This window comes from Gouania willdenowi, chromosome 10 (assembly GCF_900634775.1).
Source record: "Gouania willdenowi chromosome 10, fGouWil2.1, whole genome shotgun sequence".
NCBI classification, from domain to species: Eukaryota; Metazoa; Chordata; class Actinopteri; order Blenniiformes; family Gobiesocidae; genus Gouania; species Gouania willdenowi.
Window position 1 is genome coordinate 42,559,760 of NC_041053.1, and position 17,204 is coordinate 42,576,963.

At 41.7% G+C, this 17,204-nt stretch overlaps 1 protein-coding gene across 1 annotated transcript in view; it reads right to left on the bottom strand.

Annotated features, from left to right (window-relative positions):
• Positions 1-16,126, bottom strand: part of LOC114471598 (vesicular integral-membrane protein VIP36-like) — a 37,960-nt gene extending 21,834 nt beyond the window's left edge. The window contains exons 1-4 of the mRNA XM_028460442.1: positions 15,931-16,126; positions 2,055-2,161; positions 1,871-1,988; positions 584-666 (exon numbers count right to left, since the gene is read on the bottom strand). Coding sequence (XP_028316243.1) covers positions 584-666; positions 1,871-1,988; positions 2,055-2,161; positions 15,931-16,060 — 438 coding nt within the window. The 5' untranslated portion in view covers positions 16,061-16,126. The remainder of the gene's footprint in view (positions 1-583; positions 667-1,870; positions 1,989-2,054; positions 2,162-15,930) is intronic.
• Positions 16,127-17,204: the final 1,078 nt, after the last annotated feature.

The following is a 17,204-nucleotide window of genomic DNA, read 5'->3' on the forward strand; positions in this document are numbered from 1 at the left end:
GAGATTTGGTGTCAAATGTAAAGTGCATTACAAATAAAAGTTATCATTATTATAATTATTATTAATAATAATAATAATTATTATTATTAATAATTATGGAACAATTGGTAAAAAAATGTAGAAATCGTTGAGACTGAAGTGTGTGTGATGTTAGTTTAAATGTGATGAATGACTCGTGTGTTCTCTGTTGTAGCTGCTGGTGTTCCAGATCTACTGGTGATCGTGTTATTGTGTGAGTGATTAGGATGTGAAGTGTGTATTTATTGTGTTGTAAACACTGAGGCTTCAGTCACCAGATATAATGGTCACCAGTCGAGTTGATACACCCACAGACATGTGTGTGTGTGTAGAAAGTTTACACACAAACACGTGAGCCTCTCTTCCTCTGTGAAACACACACACAGAGATGGTGAGGGGGCGTGTCCATGGGGATCACATGCTGCTGCTGTCTGTTACCGTGACGATCACTCACATCCACCGCCTCATCGTTAGAAAACGTATCAATAAACACGGCCAGACCGCAGAACAGAGCGCCATATGAGAGTACCACACCTGTAACACACACACACACACACACACTTACATCCATCCCATGGAGGTCATTGCGGAAGGTGTCCAGAAAAATGGCGAGGCCATGAAACGGGTCGTGGTTTCCAAACACAGGGCCTGAGGATGGACACACACGCACGCACGCACACACACACACACACACACACACACACACACACACACACACACACACACACACACACACACACACACACACACACACACACACACACACACACACACACACACACACACACACACACACACACACACACAATGGAGTGAGGATGAGGATAATGAGGAAGTCATAAATGTGCTTATAATTGTTTTTCAAATCAAAATCTATTGAACATTATTCAGATTATCTTTACTTTTAAAATTAAACAATTTATTTAATCTATTGATTAATAAACTACATCTTCATGTCTAGGACAGAGCTTGTGTTTACAGTAGTGGTTTTTACACATACATATGTCTATGATACACTGACATGTCTTAGACTGTAGATAAAACTGGGCTTAACTTTAGACACGTTGATCCTAAATACCTGTTTTAGGTTTTACCACTCACTCCTTCCCTCTGACCACGCCCACCACCATTATACGTACCAAAGCTTTACACTGGTCACCTGATTCATTTCATTTATTTATTAATCCATCAACTTTTTTATTAATGTTATTTGTATATTTAACATGCTTAAAAGTCATTATGAAATTAAAATCTATCGTACAATATGCAGACTATCTTTACTTTTACAATTTAATTATTTCAACTATTTTTATTATTGTTTTTTGTATTAATTAATCTATTCTTTTAATCAATGGATTTTATTTATTCATTTAACAAGTTTAAAATTGATTTTCAAATTAAAATCTATCAAACATTATTCAGATTATCTTTACATTTAAATATACATTATTTATCAATTTCTTTCTTTACCTATTAATCTTTTTATTTATTAATCTAATAATTAATGAAGTAAAGTATTTTATTATCGTTTTCTTTCATTTATTAATCCATCAATTTTTTGAATCGATTAATTATGTTTATATATTTATTTTATTAATACCAACACACGTTTAGATTAAAAAGGACAAAGTGATTCATTTATTGTTACGTTACAAAAAACAACAAAAATCAGCTTTTTTCCAAATCAAAGTAATTTAACAATTAATGACACTAATTGATTTCGTAGCCTTTGATCTTTGTGATAGAATCATGATGATGAAGATGATGAAGATAAAACAATGAATGAATGACTCAGCCTCACGAAGCAAAGGGCGAGCAAGGAAGGAGAGGGAGTGGGAGTGGCCTCTGTTACCTGGATACAGCCCGTCTTTGATGTACCATAGGGCAAAACCGTCACCATGGAGATTCTTCTTCCCCGAGCCGTGAACTTTGAAGTGGACGTGCATCTCCCAGTCCTTCAGGTAGCAAGGCTACACACAAATACACAATTACTACACGTTACTACACAAGTACACAACTAGACCACACAAACACACCACGGTGTTCCAGATGGATCCCTGTTTGCTCCGTTCATCTGGAGTGAGTCGCACGTATGAACTGGTGACCAACGTACTGCCTGAGAAATCCCACTGACTGCCCACGCCTGCAACACACACACACACACACACACACACACACACACACAAAACGAAACAAATGTTTTTAATGAACACATTCTGTTTATAAATGACAAAAAAACATACAAAACGACAACACAAACACACAAGAAGAATGAAATGTAAACAAATACCCAACAAAAATGACTGACTATGAGAGCATCTTAGGGCCTGTACTATGAAGCTGGATAACTACATCATGGATTTACTGTAGATACTAAGGATGCCGATCCTTAGTATCTACAGTAAATTTTTCACTCTTTGTTTTATTTCAGACATTTGCTAAAATAAAAAGTTGATTTTATTTCTCATTAATGCACACTCAGCACCACATCTGGACAGAAAAACACAGAAATGTAGAAATGTTTGTAAATGTATTAAAAAAGAAAAAGTCAAACATCACATGGTCATAAATATTCAGACCCTTTGCTCAGTATTGAGTAGAAACATCTTCTGAGCTCGTACAGACATGAGTCTTCTTGGAAATGATGAAACAAGTTTTCCACACCTGGATTTGGGGATCATCTGACATTCTTCTTGTAGATCTTCTCCAGTTCTGTCAGGTTGGATGGTGAACGTTGGTGGACAGACATTTTCAGGTCTCACCAGAGATGATCAGTAGGGTTTAGGTCAGGGCTCTGGTTGGACCAGTCAACAATGGTCACAGAGTTGTTCTGAAGCCACTCCTTTGTTCTTGTAGCTGTGTGCTTAGGGTCATTGTCTTGTTGGAAGGTGAACCTTCAGCCCAGTCTGAGGTCCTGAGAACTCTGGAAGATGTTTTCTTCTAGGATCTCTCTGTACTTGGTCACATTAATTGCAACCAGTCGTCCTGTCCCTGCAGCTGAAAAACACCCCCATAGCATGATGCTACCACCACCATGTTTCACTGTTGGGATTGTATTGGGCAGGTGATGAGCAGTGTCTGGTTTCCTCCACACATACCACTTAGAATTAACACCAAAAAGTTCAGAGCATATGAAACCAATGTTTTCTACCTCCACAAAGGTGTTAAACAAACTGCCAAGCCCCACCCTTTGACTGTGACAGTCACGCAATTTGACCCATTCTCACGCCACACTTGACATTTGTCACACCTATATTTCCCCATTCAATACTCTATTTTTTTTCACAATAATAAACTTTGGTCCACGTGGTTTGCCGTAGTTCTAGTAACTCTGATTGACTGACTGAGATAACCAATCCCAGTCGTCCATGTCATAGCGGCTGCCTCTACTGTCCTCCTCACTTCTTACTGTACAGTCTACGCTCACTGCATGATACTTACTTGGAAACAAACCAACATGGCAACCGAACTCCACAGCTTGTCTGTCACTGGTGACGTTCAGAGATATGATAGGCTGTTTCCACACGCTGGCCCCACCCATCTGTTAGCTGATTGGCTGTTAGTGTGTTTCTGTGGCTGAACCACAGACATGAACACGTGCTAAATGAAGACAGCTACAATTCTATAGAATTACGGTTCAAAACAAAGAAGCTAAAGTTGTGTCTCACACAGACCCACATGCAGATTTTTCCTATAAAATATATGTTTATTTGCAGTCATGGTGTGTATTTGTGCTGCCATTTTGTATTTTTGGAGTAATTTTTGTGTATTTTTATCTTTTTGTGTACTTTTGCTGTCATTTTCTGTAATGTTGCATATTTTTCTGAGTAACTGTATGTATTACTGTTGCTTTTTGCTCATTTTTGTTGTAGTTTTGAGTGTTTTTGGAGTATTTTCTGTTTTTCTTGTCTTCTACTGTATTTTCCTGCAATGTTGTAATTCTTTGTCATTTTTTATGTTAACTTGCTCTTGTTTTGTGTATTTTTCTGTCATTTTGTACATTTACTTTGGGGGCAGCATAACATTAGACCAATATGGCCCCCAAGCAGCCAGTTGCTTATGTCTGCACTAGTACATGTTGTATTAATTATGAAACACACCTACAATTAAATAAATATTGGGGAATATGTCACAACAGAATTAACTAACATTAAATTCAGAAAATGGCAATAATATTGTTTTCTTTAGATTGTACTTAATATTTTACAAATTTTAGGTACTTTTATATCATATGTATTGTAAGTTTTCACAAACCACAACTTAAGTGGTGTAAATAAATGTGTTTAGGCTTGAAGAAAATAGTGTATTTTGCCTTATTGTACTATGTAGAGTGTTCCAGATTGTTTAATTTGTGTTAAAACATTCTCTGGGATAGGGTCCCCCCAGACCCCCCACAATGGGTTTTCTTGTCACATTTTTCATGTCGTTGGTGTTTGAATGTCTGTGATTAAAACTAGCATTAGGAGGCCACAGCGCAGAGAGCTGCTAGCATGGAGGTGATGACATCATTCTTTATGTAGAAATCAATGTTAAACCAGGACAAAGTCATGTTAAAAAAGGACAATAACGCATCATGTGACTAAAGTCTCACTCGTCATTTTCTGAAACGCTCTGCCCTAAAGGTTTTGTAAGGACGTGATTGGAGCTGTTATCACAGTTATACAGGCTTTAATGGAGGTCGTAGTAACATGTAGATAATAGTCGATGATAAAGATAAACAAACACCAATGATTGTCTAACACCGTCATTCACTCACACTTTCCTGTGGGAACGGAATGTGTTAACTCACTGTGACTCTTTCATGCCCCAAGGTTTACAAGTTTTTCATAAATATGTTCAAATATGATTTATTACTTTATTGCCATATGCAATTTCAGAGGCTTTTTCAAATATTTTTTGCACAATGTCTGTTTTTTGATTCTGTAAATGCAGTGACCAAAATCAGACACAAGGGGGAGTTCAGAGTTTAGGATGAAAATGCTTCAAAAACAAAATAAAATTATTCTAACATTTTGTCGAGGGCTTAAAGGCTTTTTCTGCATCTTGTGGTTTTCTTAAGTTTACTGTTCACAGGAAATTAAAAGTATTTTCTTACATTTACCAAAGACCTGACTTATTACACTTTAAGACGATTCAGAATCGTTTTAATTTCTGGATGTTTGCTTTTATTTACAATTATTTATTTATGTTTATGGTTGTCTCTCTTATTATACAGTTATATTTGTTGTGCAACCACTAGAACATTAGAACAAAACCTTTGTGAGACTCAAAGTAATGAGAATGTGTTGAGTTTATAAAGTGACCATTTTATTTACACAGACTGTCTGTGCTTTGAGTTGATTTAAGTCATTTAAATAAAACGTACATGATTAATGTAGCATTCAATTATCCATATCCAAGTAAAATTGGTACTGCGTGATAATTGAATAAAAAATCAATCAAAAGTGAATTGTGAACTGAATCGAATTGATTTGGGAAATTCAAATTGATACCCAGCCCTACCGCTAAGTGTTAGAAGCTGCTGACTCCTTTTCTAATTGCATTGAATCTTTCTCATTTTCTCATTTTTAGCCTGATGATCTAGCCTGCAAGCAACTGCCAGCACCACTCTTTACTAACACACTGATCTAACTGTAGCCCTGGACCTTCATGGGCTTGTGGAGTGGCCTTGACCTGGGTGGCTTGAAATGGTAAATGGACATGATTTATATAGAGCTTTATCACCACTGAAACAGTCTCAAAGCGCTTTACATATCAGCTCATTCACCCAATCACTCTCACATTCACACACTAGTGGGACAGGACTGACATGCAAGGTGCTAGTCGACCACTGGGAGCAACTTAGGGTTCAGTGTCTTGCCCAAGGACACTTCGACACATAGTCAGGTACTGGGATCGAACCCCCAACCTCTCGATCAGAAGACGACCCTCTACCACCTGAGCCATGGTCGCTTGAGTGGGTTGCTGGGGTGTTTTGAGTGCCTCTGTGGGGGCGTGCGTCTCTTTCGGGTGCTCTCGTGGTCCATGGGCGGTTTGGTGTTGCTCTCCTGCCCCCTTCGTGCACGTCTGGGTGGCCCTTGGTGCTGGGGGCCTGCGTGTCTCTCTGCCACTATTTCCTCTTGCTCTCTGTCCCCCTGTCTCGTCCTCCCCCCTCCTCCGCCTTCACTCAGCGCCTGCTCTCCCGTTGGGTTTGGCGTGGGGGGCTCCTGTCAGCCCGGGATGCTGGTGGGGGGGCTGTGGCCTTCGCTTGGGGGGCGGGCATTGCTGCGCCGGGTGGGTAGCTCGGAGGTTGGCTCGTCTGGGGGCCTAAGGTGGTGGGGTTTCTGGCTTCGGGACGGGGGGTCCGGGATGGGGGTGGCGCTGGGGGTGGCTGCTCTTGGGTCCTTGGTTGTTGGGTGGCGGGGTGGTGCGGTGGGTTGCTCCGCTGGCCGATCTGGGCGCCTTGCCCTGGTTCCCTGGGGTGCGCCTTCGCTGAGGGTGCCGCTGGCACGGTGGGCCGAGCACCGCTCCCCTCCATCCACCCTTTTTTAATAGCACTTCATACATTCACTAAACATATACATTCACTCAGGGAATAGGGAAGTGCCTCTCCATTGGGGAATGGAGAGGCACCATAACAGGGTAGTGGGTAAATTCACACATCTGGGCCTGTCGGGTGGGGGCTACCGTGTGGGGATCGGGGGATGCGGTCAGGCGTGGCGGGGCAATGGGTCTCTGGGGGGCATGGAGGGGTGTTGCTGGGGGCTCTCTTTGCGGGGTCTCTCCGGGCGGTGCCGGCCTGGTGGGGCGTGGGGGTGCCCCTTCCCTGCGGGTGGGGCTTGGCGCTTGTCTCGTCTCCTGGTTGCCTTGGGGGCGCGCCTCGCGGCGTGTGGGTCCGGGGCGGCTTGCCGCGCCGGTGTGGGGGGTGGGCGCGCTGGGGGGTGCCGGCGTCGGGGCGGGGTTGCTTGGCGCTCCGGGGTGGTGCTCTTTGCTGGGGGGCGGCTCTAGCTGTTCCGGGGGTTGAGGTCGGTATCGGCCGCTTGGTAGGTCTGTCCTGCTATCTGCGGGCTGGCGGGTGGGTGGGTTCTGCGCCTTTGGCTGGGGGCTGCTGGGGTCCCTCTCTCCTGTGGTGGCGGCCGCCGGTCGCTCTTGCGCCGGGGGGTGCATTGCCCCGTGGCTTGCGCTGTCCGGTGGGGGGCGGGACCTGGGCAGCTGTCTTTGTACCGTCTGGGGCTGCGCGGTCTTGCTGGGTTGTGGCCTGTTTGTGGGCTGGGGGGGGGTGCCCCCCGCAGGGGTCTTGCCCGGGGGCTCGCCCATGGGGGCTCCCTGTCCTGCGGTGGTGCCCTTTGGGTCCGGCGGGTCTGGCCGGGCCGGTCCTGGCGGGGGTCTTCCGGGGCGGGTGGTGCGGGCCGCGCCCTGCCATGCCTGCGGGTGCGGCCCCGGCTTGGGCGGCGCCCTGTGAGCCGGGCTCTGCGGTGTGGCTGGGCCCTTTGGTGGGGTCTGTCTGGGGCGCATCGCGCGGGCAGCATCAAGGAAAGGCGATGTGGCGCGCTTGGTCGGTGCGCCTGGGGGCCGGTGGGGCAGCTTGCAGCATCCCCTTGGTGCCCTCGGCGACTATGGGCGTTTTTGTCATCCCTGGGGGCGCTGCTCTCGGTGTTGCTTCCGTTCCGGGTCCTTCTGGCCTGGGTTCCGAACCCTGCTGGCTCTGGGCCCGCCGTCTGCTGGGCGGGGGCCTTGGCCCCTCTGCTGGGGTCTCGGGCGGGGGGCTCTCTGGGCCCTCCCCTTGGGGGGGTTGGGTGCTTGGGTGTGGGTGGGGGCTGGATGCTGGCGGGGGGCCTTGGGGTTGGGGGGATGCGCTGGGTGCTCGGCTGCTTGGGGCTTCCTCGGATGTGTGTGTGGGGGCGGCGGCTGCCTCTCGGCCTGGGATCTTGGGGGCGCCTGGGGGGTTGCCTGTGGCTCCCTGGCCCCCGCTCGTTCTGCGGGCCCGGGGCAGTTCCTGTGTTTGCAGAAGCGTTTTTTTTTTTTTTTGCACATATACTGGTATACGATGCACTGGAACGCCTTGGGATGTGGGATAAAACTCATACTGGGCTTAACTTTAGACACGTTAATCCCAAATACCTGCTTTAGGTACTACCATTCACTCATTCCCCCTGTTCACAGCCACCACCATTATAGCTAAGCTTCACACTTGTCACTATACTGGCTGGATTACACACCATAATAAGCACAATATATTCTACAACTTCACATCTCACCCTCACTGTAAAACAATCAATTCTCCCCACCTTTTCTATTCTCTATGTGTTTTACTGTAATGGCTAAAAACAATAACAACTGTGTGAATAGCAAAAGAAAGTCTCTAGTGATCAGCTGTTGGGTGGAGTCAGCATCTATAGACACGCCCACTCAAACAGCCTGGTTTTAGAATTGGTCAGAAAATGATAGTTATTAATGTTTTTTAATGATTTGTAATGCTATAATTGATGGTATATGAAAACTTTATTAATGCACACATTATTACATATTATACACTTTATAAAGTGTTTGTTAATGATTAATAACATTATTGTGCGTGTTATCTGGATGTTATTATAGAGTTGAAAGTGAAGATTATAATCCCTTACTAATGCTTTATAAAGCATCTATAAACATGTTTTAGATAGATAGATAATACTTTACTCATGGTTAGGGACGGTGTCATGCACATGTGCACCGGAATTAATTTTTGCTAAAAAATAATTTATCTTTGTTTTCAAAGTGAACGAACGTGCGTTTTATTTGTTTATTGGATTATGTTAGGGTTAGGGTTATATACTCGGTATGGAGGTAAACTCAGTGTGTGACACCGGGACAACACGTCAACGTAACTGATGATGTCGATGCAAAATGTGCGCGCCAATGCGTCGTCTGACCAAAACAAAGATGGTGGCGCCGGAAAATAATGCGAGTGGCTCCTCAGAGTTTCAAAAATGCAAGGCAGTGAAGACACACACGCGTTGGTCAGAGGTAGCTGTTCCCCCTAACCCTCGTCCTTTATCCCAGGTGTGACCTGACGGCAGTGCGTCGACGGGACAAGGAGGAAACACCCACCGTGACATCAGCAGCAGCAGCAGCACACACACACATTTCTTAAGGTAAAAGGAAAGTTTATTTTTTGTTGGAAAAGCCCTTTCTGACTTTGAATGCATTACTTTGTACTTTTGTATTCTTACTGAACTTTATTTTGGAATTTTGATTTGAAGAGCAATAAACATATATTGCAATGTTAAGGAATTCATGTTTTTTTTTCATTTTAGATATGTAAATCAACATGTATAAATTACTTTTAGCAGGGAGGAGAAACTCGGGGTAGTAAATTATTGTAAAGTGAGAGTGAGACGTGAAGTTATAGTTGTGTATATTGTGTATATTATGTTGTGTAATTAATCCAGTCTGGTGACCAGTGTGACGCTTAGCTATAATGGTGGTGTCTGTGGACAGACGGAAGGAGTGAGTGGTAAAACCTAAAACAGGTATTTAGGATCAACGTGTCTAAAGTTCAGCCCAGTTTTATCTACAGTCTAAGACATGTCAGTGTATCATAGACCAGTGTATGTGTAAGAACCACTACTGTAAACACAAGCTCTGGCCCGGACACAAAGATGCAGCCAGGCTAGCAGAAAGAGCGGGCCCCAGCCCCAGGCCACCCCCTCACGGCAGAGCAGCCCTCCAGACGCCCCTAAGACCCCAAGCCGAGAGGCAGGCACCGCCCCCCATATACACACCTGAGAAAACACCAAGGAGCCATGGACCCAGAGCACCCCGCCCTGAAGTGTAGGGGTACAACAAGTCTGAGATATATTGAGGGGTCTGACCATGTAACGCTCATGTAATGTAATAACTAATATTTATAGTTTATTCTAAACTTCACTAGAACCAGTGCAGAGTAGAAAGAATGGTGGTAATGTGGGATGTTCTAGAAGCACCAGTTAAAAGTCTGACAGCAGCGTCTGTACGATCTGGAGTCTGTTTAGGGTCGACTTATTAAAACATGTCAAATTACAATAGTTCATGTGTGATGATATAAATGTGTGTATGACCAGTTCTAGATCTGATTTTAATAATAGATGTCTGACTTTAGAGATATTTGTCAGATGATAAAACAGTTTTTAGTCAGTAGATGACAGTGACCCTCCAAAGACATGAACTGATCAAACACAAGGTTTTAACAGATGAGCCCAGATCACCAAGAGACTTTTAATCACATGATCAGAGTTTATGTTTTATTAGAATTTATCTGGAGATCATTTGATGGCAACCAGTTTTTGATACAGGATATACAATCTAAGATCTCTGATAAAAAGTGAAACGCTGAGTCATTAAAGGAACAGAACAACTGGATATCATCAGCATAAAAATGATTAGATATATTTTTAAAACCATGGATCAACCGACCAAGAGGCATCAGATACAATAAAAACTAAACAGGAACCAGAACAGAGCCCTGGGCTACTCCACATGACAGGTTGGACATATTAGACATTACATCATTAATAGTAACATTAAAGGTTCTTCCATTAATATAAGATGTAAACCATTGGAGAACAGCACCAGAAAACCATCTCAGATGTAAGTGGATCAACCAGTATACTATGATCTACTGTATCAAAGGCAGCATCAGATCAAGTCAAACTAAAACTGTGTAACGACCAGAGTCAGTGACATCATCACGTCACTAGAAACTTTCAGAAGATCATTTTCAGTGGATTGATCTAAAACCAGATTAATATTTATCATAAATATCATGCTGTTCCATGTATGAGGTTAGCTGCTTAGCAACCACTTTCTCTATGATTTTAGACATGAAGAGAAGCTTAGATATGGGTCAGTAGTTTATAGGCTCCCCCGGATCAAGATTGGGTTTTTTAAGAATGGGGTTTATTATCACATGTTTAAAGAAGCTGGGGACAGAGACAGATAAAAGTGAGAGGATTATTAATTTTACCATCAAAGGACCAACAACATCAAAAACGTTTAAAAGCAGAGAAGCAGGAACAATGTCTACAGAGCTCGATGAGGGTTTGATCTTTCTACTAAAACCTGAACATCCTGTAGGCTGACAGGAGTGAAGGAGGACCATGAGCTCACAGGGGCTGATGCACTGCACAAGCTAACCAAGGGAGGAGTGATGCTAGCCCTGATGTCTTGTACTTTGTTTACAAAAAAGTTTAAAAAATGATTACAGTCCTCCTGTGTGTGTACAGACACATGGGACGATGAGGGTGGAACAAGATTTTCAATAGTAGTGAACAAAACCTTTGGGTTTCTCTTATTGTGCAAAACAAGATTAGTGAAATAAGCAGAGCGGGCATGCTTTATTAATTCATTTAGCTCCATTATCTTTTCCTTTAAATAGAGTCTGTGCACCTCTAGTTTAGTGGTTTTCATCATCACAACTAGTAAATGTAGTTGAATCAAAAGAGGCAGAAAATCCACTGATTGCTGCTTCATTAAGAATGTGACTCTGCTTTTTCACATTAGAAGTAGTCTGTACCAGTGTGATTGACAGATTAAATATGATACAGCAATGATCGCTTATTTGTTAGTCTTCAATACCTAGATGGTCAATCATTAAACCAAAAGAAATGACCAAATCTAAAGTATGACCTTCAGTGTGTGTTGGACCTGACACATGTTGCACAAAGTGAAAAGAGTCCATTAGAGACATCAGCTCAGCTGCCATAGGACAGGAGGAATTATCAACATGTAGATTAAAATCACCAAGGATTAATACACAGTTTAACAATAGATGACATAAACTCAGAGAATTCATCTAGGAATAAACGAGCAGGACTTACTAAGGTTCCCAAAAACTAAATTTAAAACCAGAGGAGACCTGGCGTTCCAGGCTGCAGCCCCCAGACTCTGGAATGGTCTGCCCCAGTCTCTCCGGGAGATGAACTGCGTGGACACTTTTAAAAAACATTTGAAGACTTCGCTTTTCAAAAAAGCTTTTAGTTAACAAGATTTTATTTTTAATTTTTACTGCCCTTTTATGATGCTACACATGTGATGTAAATGTATGTTTATAGTTTCTGTGTACAGCACTTTGTGATTTTATCTGCGAAAAGCGCTTTATAAATAAATACTTACTTACTTACTTAGAGGACCAGGAGGTCGGTAGATTAAAACACAGTAAAAAGAGTGTTCATTTCCAACATTACACATCTGGAGCTCGAAGGAGTTGAACGTGTTCATGTCCAACAGTCTGCAGCGGAAAGCGACCGAGCACTAATCCTCCTCCTCCTAAACATCCTCGCGTAAGCCGTGGAGTTCCAAACACAAAGCAGTACGTAGGACACAGCTCATAAAGGTGAACATACTCATCCTCCTGTTGCCATGTTTCCATAAGGTACATCTGATCCAACCCGCAGGACATAAAAAGGTCCTTCAGAAGGTGAGAATTGTTGGCTAGCGATCTAGCATTCTGCAAGCCGACGCGTAAAGTCACTTCCTCGTCGGCCTGTGGAGAGCTGCGGTGCAGCGGACGAAGCAACCGTGATCCACACCATGGTGCGTCTGCGAAGCAGCACTTCGAGCGGCAGGTGCCGCCAGTCCCTGCATGTCATTGGGTCGCCCAGGGAGGATGGACCACGACCACCGCGCTCATCTTCACATCGCTGTGCCTTCAGGCCTTCAGGCTTCTTTGCAGCATCAGAATTGGTGCCTACAACACCATCGAGAGAGGACACCACAGCAACATGAGATGGAGAAAAAGGTGCCACCGTTACGGTCGCTTTCAGGGACAGCCTGGCCCGCTCACAGCGACCTGCTATTATCAGTGCCTCCTCCATGTCAGTCGCTCCCTGCTCATGGCATTTAGCTTGGAGAGCAGGGTCAAGTCTAGCAAGAAAACACCTGCATTTCTCACCATCCAGTGCAGCTTAGTCATAGTTTGAAAATGACTCTGCCACAAGCCTGGAGATATCATTAGCATAAAACCATAAACCAGCATAAACTTTCATCCACCTGGTGACATCTTGCAGATACACACGTCTGAAAGTATAACAGGAACTGCTTCTGTCCAAACGCCTCCTTTAATCTCTCTTTCATCCGTTTAAAGTCACACTGCACATCCGGGGGAAAGCTATCCCACAAAAGAAAAGCTGCTCCATCCAGTCTAGTTGGCAAAGGATTCACCAAATTAGCATGAAAAGCACCGTGGCCTGCGCGTCCCGTCTGGGCGCGCACTGCGGCTTCAAACTGTTTAATCCACATGCTAAATGGCTTTTGGCCGTCCCCACGAAATGGCGACGGGAGCTCCACCTTAACACCACTCACGTCAGGAGCCCATGAAGCAGCAGGTTTGGAATACTGTCCACCGTTTCAGGCTTCTGTGTTGAAAACCTGTTGTTACCCAGGCAAACACGAGCACTGCTCGCCAGAAAAAAAGTCAGACTAGAAAGTCCAGTAAATGTTCACAAAATAAACAGTCAACACCAGCACACTCTCCAGTTACCGCTGCCACCAATGCAACGTCCCAGTTATAGAGGTTCTAACTTGCTGTTGTAGACAAGAACACACGACTTATGCTTTTGGAGCGCCAGGACGGACGCCTCGGTTTTTTTAACTTTCACATAACACTTCCGGTAACCACAGGATGCATACCGATGATGTCACTCACATACACGGCGCATCATAACAGCACAGCACCAATTGCAGCACTCACAGTAATAGTAATGTAGCATTTTACGTGTCTTCCTTAATCCACCTTCCACTTCTTAACGCACACACAGTCAAGCATTCAGCAAACTGTGTGCGTCTATATTAATTCCAGTATCTTCACTGTTGAATCATCTCCGTCTCACATGTTGCTGTCGACAGTGTTGGTAACGTTACTTTAAAAAAGTAATTAGTTATAATTAATCACTACTTGTTCAAAAAAGTAACTGCGTTAGTAACTAAATTACTCTATAATAAAAGTAACTCATTACCAAGGAAAGTAACTATTTGTGTTATTATTAAAAAAAAAAAGTTGTTTTATGTCAAATAATTCATATTTTTAGATGTGTGTCGTTGTGAGGTGTTTTATTAAATTATAGTTGTTTACAACAGATGTGGACAAAGTCTTCACTCCTGGATATAATGAACACTTCACATGTACGTTCTTGTTTTTATCATAATTAATATAAAATAGTGTTTGTATCGTTACCTTAAAAATAACAACTTTTCATCAGATTGTTCCACGCTCACCATCTCTGCTGAGTCATCACATCTGTAGTGTGTGTGTGTGTGTGTGTGTGTGTGTGTGCTGGCACATCGCCTTAGCCAATCATAATCTCTCACCTTGTTTTTAACCCGCCTCCTCACAACAGTCGATTCAGAAGCCGGGGAAGCTTTCTGATAACATTTTATTTAATCAATGAATGTAACGCAACGCATTTAACGTTCAGTAACGATAACGGCGTTGTAACGGCGTAAAAGGTGATTAGTTAGATTACATCGTTACTGAAAAACAAACGCCGTTACTTTAAACGCCGTTACTTTAAACGCCGTTATTTTAAACACTGGCTGTCGATCTCAAATGTCTAAAATCTCTTCTTTCCTGTTACTGGTGGTAAGAGCAGTTTTTTCTGATGACGCCGAGGGGAATCCCCGTGACAATCTCATTGTAATATGATTTGCATATGTAAATGTGGGCGTGAACAGGGAGGGGACATATGTGCGCTCATATCTGCGTTGATTCAGAAGTTCAAACGATAGGCGTGTGGATGTAGTCGTACTCACAGATTAGAACATCTGAATTTTTTCACACCATTTTATACACAAGTCTTTGTACATGAGGCGATAGAATGGAACCAATGGCTAATTAGTTATAAATATTACTAGAATTAGTTGCAACATTATAATAATCAACATATATTTAAATGGTTTATAAACCATGTATAAAGCACTTGTTAAAGTTTTATGAACATCAATTCAACTAATGTTTATGAATGCTATAGACACCATTTACAACGTATTATAACCATCTGTTCCAAATTTATAATAACATCCAGATAATGATTATAGACGGTTTATAAAACAATGATTAATTATGAGTAAAGTATGAATTATAGATCTAAAACATGTTTATAGATGCTTTATAAAGCATTAGTAAGGGATTCTTCAGTTCAAACTCTAATGAACTATTAACAATAAATAACTATTTACTAAAGGTTAATTAACTATTTACCATTATTTACCCTTTATAGATGATGGTTATTATAAAGTGTTTTACTAATTCCTACTGGATATTCAGTCATGTGACCTATTGTTAGATGACTTTATTCTAACACGTACTTTCGGTGACTCGTTGAGACCTACTTGTCCTGTCCTTCTTTTAATTGGCCTAATTATGCACCGTCATGTTTTCATGTGCAAGCTTTCAATAAATATGATCAAAGTAATTTACAGTTTACACTTGTGTTATTCATGAGAAATGTGTTTATTCTATTTTGCTGTATTTCTAATTTAGAAATGTAGACTACTTGCATAGATAGAACAATGGCCACGTTACGTGATTTTTTAAATTCGGAATTAGTTATTCCGAATTAAATCATTCGGGATTAAAGTGTTCTGCTTTGTGTTTACATGGTAATAGTAATTCCCGAATTGAAGTTTACATTGAAAACCGGTTAATTCCGCTTTAGGTTGGGAAGTCTCTGATTGGACAGGAGCAGAACATGACGTATCATGTCTATCGTACATGGTTTTGTTGTTAGATTTAGATTAAGTTGAAATGAGAGGTTCTGAAAATAACATGTAATTATCGTATGTTAAAAACGAATAATAATCTATCTTTGACAATCAAAACATGACCGTAACAATCCACATTTAGTTTTAATAATAAACTAAACACACAATTGTAGCTCCGCCCTTCATGCGCGCTCCCGAGCCGCTGAAACTCACCCTGGTACGGCTTCGTTAGGGAGTGTTCCCTCTTCAGATGCTCCGTGTTACCGTCCGTGATGTCACAGTGAATCCGATCAGTGATCAGAACCAGAAGCAGCAGCGCTGAGCTCAAACTAAACCTCAACATGTTATCAGCAAACAGAGGAAAAGACTCTCAGCACAACGACGCCATTAACCGTCCGCTCACTATCACCGTCCGGGAGGAAACTACGGCAGTCCGGAAGTTTCATCTCATCTCAAATTCTGACAAAACCGGCTTTACTTTACTCATTTTTATCAATTCAAAGATCTAAAGCATATTTTAATAATTAATTATCTATAATACTATGATTCAAATGTGGGAATGAAATCATAAACATTATATATGTAGACGACGCATCGACTGTGGACACGTCAACAGCGCCGCCATCTTGGACCGGTTTATGGTGGAGGCAGCGGTGCATAGACATTATGACAGAAAGAGATGTTTCTCAATCTCTAAGTAGAATTATTAGTTGCATTTTGAACCGATTTCCAAACTGTTTAATGATAAAAAGGTGTTTGGATATATTTAGAATGCTGGTTTTACCACTCAACACTTAATGTCTACACCCACATCCTTGAATATTTCAGTTCTTTGGCTACAATAATTAATGATGATATAATAGTAATAGTGATATTAATAACAGTAACAGTATAATAGTAATAATAATTATGATAATATTAATGCAATGAGAATACCTCTAACTATAATATAAAGTATTAATAATAATAAAAACTACAATAATCTGAGAATATGATAATTATAAGAATAGCAATAACAATAATACAGTAGTTGTACAATTATACAATAATAATATTAATTGTCAAATGCAATGTATAGCCTTAAACAATATTGTCAATAAAAACTTGAGCACATGTGAATGTTTTCTAGGTTGCTTTTGTTCTATGTATGTCTGTCTATCTATCTATATATCTATCTATCTATCTATCTATCTATCTATCTATCTATCTATCTATCTATCTATCTATCTATCTATCTATCTATCTATAGTATCTATCTATCTATCTATCGTATCTATCTATCTATCTATCTATCTATCTATCTATCTATAGTATCTATCTATCTATCTATCTATCTATCTATCTATCTATCTATCTATCTATCTAGTATCTATCTATCTATCTATCTATCTATCTATCTATCTATCTATCTATCTATCTATCTATAGTATCTATCTATCTATCTATCTATCTATCTATAGTATCTATCTATCTATTTATCTATCTAT